Genomic DNA, 6,798 nt, shown 5'->3' with positions numbered 1-6,798 from the left:
CAATCCCCCCATTCAATTCGCTTATATATTTGAAAATTTTATTTTTTATCCCATTTATTTGAACACCTTCCGATTTAAAATTTAAATATTATTTAATATTTTATAATATAAAAATAAAATATCTTATTTTTAAATTAGAAAAAAAAACAAAGCGCTATATAAAAAAATATTTTTTTGCACTTATGTAAATAATAAAATAAAATGTGTAAAAAAAATTAAAATTTAGATAATTTGATTAAAATAGCATGATTTAATTTGGAGGGAATAAGCTGTCGCCAGAGTTCTTAATTTGGTTCCTTTTATTTTTCTAAAAATTTCCGTTTTCCTTTTCAATTTTTAGATCCAAATCTATTTTTTAAAATTTTTTATTTATTTATTTTTCAGTTTTTTAAAATTCAAATCTTCAAAAAGAACAAATGGAGGCTTACCATGGGAGAAACAGCGATCCAGAGGAATCGACTCATCTATAGAGCGAACAAGTTGCCGAAGAAGATGTGAAGAAGAAACTAAATGGTCGAAAAGCGAAGGAGGCGACCGCCGATGTGGTAGCTTCACCGGATATTTTACGACGGCGATGGATTTGGGTGGACCGCCAATGGGCTTCCGTTGGGGCACGTTATCGGAGAACCCATGGGCCGCTCCAAATGGAATTCTTCCCTCTTTGCTGCTTCTGGTCGTAACGATAAGTTTTGCAGCAGCGACATTGAAGTTTGTAAGTCTTTATATATAGAATTGGATCTAAATTCTGATATTATAATTTGAATCATGTTTTTTTTAATGTTTTATTTATCAAACATGCAAATGATTGACATAATTTATGAACTTTTATTGCCTGAGTCAGGAGAATGTAAACTTAAGCATAATATATAGGATTAATAGCAAAAAATGACCATTGTTATATTTTGGATCAGGTTTACTTGGAAGCATGGTCCCTTGTGTGCTTTATGGAAGCAATGTTGAAAGACTTGAGTCTGCTCCTGGGACATTTGCACATCATTGCTTGACTTACTCTGGTCTCTATCTGGTTGGAAATACCTTATTCGGCTGGAATTGTCTCGCACCGTAGTTTTCACACCGTAACTGTGTCGCCGTTCGCCGCAAGTTTAATCTAGAGGCAAGTAAATCTCATCCTTCCATCTTCCTTCAACTTTGCTTTTTTTTTTTTTTTTCATGTTATTGATATCAAGATCAAGTTGCATATTAAAGCATAATGTGGGATTGCATTGGTTGTTTTTGATCTAATTCGTGATTTTGGTTTTAATTTATTCGTGTTTGATATCTATATCCTACATAAATTTAATTTCCCTTGTTCTTTTTAGTGGTGATGAAGTCCATTGTTATGTTGTATCCTCATTTTCATGCTCATTGTTGTTGTAGGGCGAGGGATCTTGTTAGTTGATCCCTTTGGTTGCATTTTTATGCATGGAATCAAAATAATGATATAAATTGAGCTCGAATTTAATCTGATCGGTTCATTTAAACATCTTTGAGAGATAGTACCGAGTTAAGATAAGATTTGAACATTATAATTTGTAATCTCTTCTCTTATTTATTAGCTTATTCATGAGGAGAAATAACTAGGGAGTTTTATATAGGTAATCAAAGTAACAATATGAATTGAGCCACACTTAATCCAGTTTTGTAAGTTTAGGATTCGAGTCCTTACATTTTCGGATTGTTTATGTAGAGATAACTAGGACTTCTATGCATAGAACCAAAATAAAAATATGAACTAAACCCAGTTCCAATTCAGTAGGTTCATGCAATAAGCCTTAAGAGATAGCATCGAGTAAGTTTAAAGTATAAATTGCAACATTTTATAAGAATCTTATGCATGGCATTTGAATCTCAACATTTATATTCTCTGGGTGGGCTTTAATGGAGGCTAAGAGGTGCCTTGAGCCCCCAAAATTTTGGAAAACTTTATTTTTCTTTGAAATTTGTTGAAAAATTTAATTTGGCCCCCTTTTATATTTTTGAAAATTTTCATTATACCTTTTAATTTTTTTTAAAAATTTTGATTAAATTCTTCTAATTTTTTCGAAATTTTCATCAATCTCACAAAACTTTAAAAAATTTTAATTAGACCCCTCAATATTTAAAAAAAAATCTCATTAAATTCTTAAAATTTTTGAAAATGTTAACTAAGCTCCCGAAATTTCATCTCAAGATCCGCTACTGTTATGAACCAAACCTCGTCTTAGTCCTGTTAATTCACGTTATCATCTTTAAGAAGTAACATTCGATAAGTTTACAATTTGAATTACATAAAAGGTTTCCGAGATTTAATTTTGTTATTTTTGGATAAACAAAAAAAAAGGGCTCCTTTGAGGCACTGAATGGGTCATGTGGATGCTGTGGTAGCTGTGTGGAAAATGAAGTGCGACGTGAACAATGTGAATCAGCTTGGGACTTTGCTACACATTTCTTCTGCCATATATGTGCTCTTTGCCAAGAAGGCCGCGAGCTCCGTCGAAGGTTGCCTCATCCCGGGCTCGATTCTCAACCTATCTTGGTCATGGTCCCTCCCAGGGACCAGATTATGGGTCGTTGACCCTAATTACATGCTTCTGCCCCTCCGAACGGATTCGAAGGTATAAGTAGGGACCTTAGCCTCTTATTTATTCGAACACTACTTGAATATATAATTTGATAAAGTTGCAGTTTCATCCTTCAAAAATCAAAATTCAATCTCGGCCCTTAACATAAAATTTTCTGACTTTGTTACTATTTACTACCATGTCCTTGCTTTGTCAATGATAGTATTGTTTTATAGATATATGTATATATATGTGTGTGTATATATATATAGCACATATAGGTAGATATGTGGAAGATCTTTTGAATCAATGAAAATTATTGTTTTTATTTTTTATATTACTAATTTGATATTACAATAATATTTTTTATTATGTTATATATTATAACTTTTACTAAATTATATATTTTTAATACCCATGTTTGAATTACACTTTTAATATATGCTCAATATGTAAAACTTATTATTTGAAATCAACAAATATTCATTCGGAAATTTCATATCGAGGATTAAATCATAAATTTAAATATTTTTTTGAGTGGTGTAAATTTAAGTCTTTTAATGGTCCTTTCCAACACTGTAATGCTGAGAAATCATGCATAATTAAATTAATCTGTAATGCATTGTCATGATTTTTAACATGTATGAATTTTATCTGTTTATGTACTATATTTTCCATCACTTTATAATGATATATTTTAATTATATTTAACTATTTAAATAATGAACATTTTACTTTAATTACATGACATATAAATACATTATTAAATAAGTTTTAAAAAATAAACACATAATAACATTGAGTTTCGATTAGATCGGAATTGAGCTGGATCGGATCCTTAGACAAGAGGACAAAGCTTTTCCAATATTATTTTTTTAAGCTAAATTTGACCTTTAACCTTCTAAATAAAGTCGAATTTGAGTTTTAACCTTTTAAAAAAAGTTGAACTGTTATTTTCTGAATGAAAATATTGACTAAAATGTTAAAATTTTAAACATACTAACCTTTATTTTTATTAAAAAATAATTTAGCTTTTTTTGAAAAGTTAATGGACTAGATTTAGTTAGAAAAAGAACAATGACTTAAATGACAAAACATATAAATATTAAAGACTAAATTTAATATTATATCATTTTTTTATCAACAAAATTCAGATCATAGTCTTAACTTCGAACTTCTTATTATTCCAACCACTAGAATGTTGTAATTAACTTGAGGAAATTTAGCCGATTGAGTCTTAATTCAACTGGCATTGACATTGTTGTCAGTCCACAATGACGTGAATTCGAATGTATAGAAGTGCATTATCCTTCTATTTAAGAGTTGGGGGAGGAATTACGGGTAGTTCTAAACATCATATAAAAAAGAACATATATGATACCAGCTTATAATAAGATTAATATTATAAAAAAATTTGAGCAACTTGATTAAATGTGGAGCCTTTCTTCATGAATTCTTCATCTTTCATATATGAGCTAAAAAGTGAAATAAATAAATAAATATATTGCTTAGCTTAGAAGTTCAATATTTCATATATAATTTCAGTGGGCTTTACTTCATTAATTATTAGACAGGTGCATTTTATTGTTTTTTTCTTTTTAACAATGTGACAGCTTGCCACTGCATGGACAAACATTTTTTTTGTTTGGTACAATTATAATCAATAATATTTGATAGTTGAATTAATTTTTAATAATTTTTTAATCGAATCGATGGTTTGATCAGTTTAATCATCGATCTCGCTTAAAAAATATTGATTATAATAAAAAGAAGGAAAGTACGCAATGATAACATCAAAAATTGAACCCTTTAGATCTTTTAACTATTGGTCTAAGGGAGTGGGGTGTACAAACAAATCTTGTTGATGTAATCTCTGTAATTTGACTCGGTGTAAAAAAAATTGTCTTAAAATTTGTAATACATAGATGATTGTATGAAATAACCAAATTTAAATTATGACTTAGATTTTTAAAAAAAATATTTTTTAATTTTTAAAACTTTAATTGAATCTTAGAGTACTATTATCGAATCAATCAAACATTGTTAATTTAGGGTGAATTTGGATGAACGGTGCGTTTGCTTGCGGTTAGTGTAAAAACAATGATGGCGGTGAGATTAGATTCTGTAGCATGAGACAAAAAGTAAGCTAAACGTACCGCACCCAATCGCCCATCCAAAACCATCATTTGTCGTTAGCTTGCGCATTAAAATTTAACTTGAATTTGGCACAGATTATGTTCTAAGTTCATTTACTCTTCGTAAATTTAGAATTTAGTCATTTTACTTTCATTTTAAAAATTTTAGTCTGATTTTTTGGATTTAAAAAAGTAAGTCTAATTGTTAACACTGTTAAAATTATTCATTTATTGCAATATCATTTTTCGTTACATAACTACTAAGTGAGTATTTAGAAAAACATCAAAAGAGAATTTAACAAAAACATTTTAATTATATTAATAATTGAACTTGTATTTTTTATTTTGAAAAATAAATAATTAAATTTTAAATGTACAAAAATAGATTAATATATTAAAATTTAAATTTATTTATTTTAAATATATTTAAATTTTAATATTTAAGGCCTAAATTAATATCAGAATAATAATTATTTATTGCATTTTTCAATATTAACAAACAAAAAAATCAAATATTTTTAATCACAATCACAAATTACAAACAGTAACACAAGCATCGCATGCAAAAATAAAATCCAAAATCAAAATCCCCCAAAAATAGCCCAGAAAACAGCAAATGACGAAAAACCCATTGCCAAAGCATGAAATTTCAAGCTCACCGCACCAGCTGCATCAGCACCCTTAACCGCTGTTTTAGGACTCGAAACCAAACCACCATTCTCCGGAACAACCGGCGCCGGAGCCGGCTCCGGCGCTGTCCCAAAAATCTCCAACGGCAAAAGCACCTTATCCACCTGATAAACCGCGATCCTTCGGTCAGAAAACACACTATTCTCCACCGTCGCATTCACCACTCCGGTCGTCACATTCACTTGGTTCCCCTCCGCCGTCACATTAAGCGGAAACTTCCCACCTTTAACATCCCCAGCTTGGGTTCTCAAAGGGTTACTCGCGGTTTGAAACTGCGACGTCGACATTAACGTCGGGAGTATATGGAACTGAACCAACTGAAGCTTCTCTTGGTCGGAAAGTGAGTTTAACGTCCCGGGTTTGAGTCCGGAGAACGCGTTGTCACTCGGTGCAAACACCGTTATCCCGTCGTTAGGGTCCGGTGTGCTTAGCTGGTTGTTTAGTTGATCAGCCACCTGTGTGGCTTTCAATAGCTTGATGAAAGTGGTGAATTGGCCACCTTTTTCGAGGATGGAAGTGATGTTGTCCACCTTTAACGGCGGCGCCGGAGCTATTTGAGCTAATGTTTTATCCCAAAAGAAGAAGAAAAGAAAGGCAAAGGCTAGCAGCTTTCTCATTGTCTCTTTAGGGTGTGTTTTTTTTTTGCTGTGCTATGGTTTGTTCTTGTTTATTGATTTCTGTTCATAATTTCATATATATATATGATATATTGTTAATATAAATGTTAGGTAAAAGGGGTAGCTTTGGTTGGGACATATTTTTTTGTTTGTTTTATTTAGGGTTAAAATGTTTCAATCAAAAGTGGGGGGAGATTGCTTTTGAATGAAGAAGAGAATAGGATTATTGGGATGAGATTTTAATGTGAACGTATACAATTTTATTTTCAAGAATTTAATTTATCAATTTTTTTTAGATTTTAAAATTTAATTTTAATTTTTTATTAAAATTTTTGGTGTCACATTTCGAAATAAAAAATATACTCACCCAGTAATTATATAATTAAAAAAATGATGTTATAACGAATTTGGATAAAACGATATTAATAATTAAACCTAAATTTTGAAATCTAAAAAGTAAAGAGACTAAAATCTTGAAAATAAAAGTACATGGATTAAATTTCAATTTTTCAAAGAGTACAAGGACTTATGACATAGTTTAACATATAAATATGTGTGTGGTAAAAGGACCTTTTTGGACTCTCAGTTTCGATATTGAGCAAATTGTTACTCATAAAAAACAAAGTAATTTGATCTTTATCAATTTCGAAAATGAGCATCTAAGAACAATTAATCACAATATTATTGTTTTTTCATTTATCTTAAATAGTTTTGATTGGTTTAACACTAAATTTGGCCTTCAAATTTTGCACATTTTGTCTGTCTATATATATTTGAAGCCAGTTTTTTTATATATATTCCTTTTTTAGATTTTTT

General features: G+C 30.1%; 1 protein-coding gene and 1 pseudogene across 1 annotated transcript; one reads left to right on the top strand and one right to left on the bottom strand.

Moving 5' to 3' along the window:
- Window positions 1-214: 214 nt before the first annotated feature.
- On the top strand, window positions 215-2,826 carry LOC107898065 (cell number regulator 8-like; annotated as a pseudogene).
- Window positions 2,827-5,129: 2,303 nt separating this feature from the next.
- LOC107898811 (fasciclin-like arabinogalactan protein 11) lies at window positions 5,130-6,034 on the bottom strand. The gene has a single exon (NM_001326861.2). It carries the CDS (start codon window positions 5,980-5,982, stop codon window positions 5,257-5,259), a length of 726 nt encoding a protein of 241 aa, NP_001313790.1. The 5' UTR covers window positions 5,983-6,034; the 3' UTR covers window positions 5,130-5,256.
- Window positions 6,035-6,798: the final 764 nt, after the last annotated feature.

This window comes from Gossypium hirsutum, chromosome D11 (genome assembly GCF_007990345.1).
Source record: "Gossypium hirsutum isolate 1008001.06 chromosome D11, Gossypium_hirsutum_v2.1, whole genome shotgun sequence".
Lineage (NCBI taxonomy): Eukaryota > Viridiplantae > Streptophyta > Magnoliopsida > Malvales > Malvaceae > Gossypium > Gossypium hirsutum.
Note: the sequence above shows the minus strand (reverse complement) of the source record. Positions and strands in the feature narration are given on the sequence as shown.

Coding starts and splice junctions, on each gene's coding strand:
- LOC107898811 (NM_001326861.2), bottom strand. CDS start 5,982: ATGAGAAAGCTGCTAGCCTTTGCCTTTCTTTTCTTCTTCTTTTGGGAT.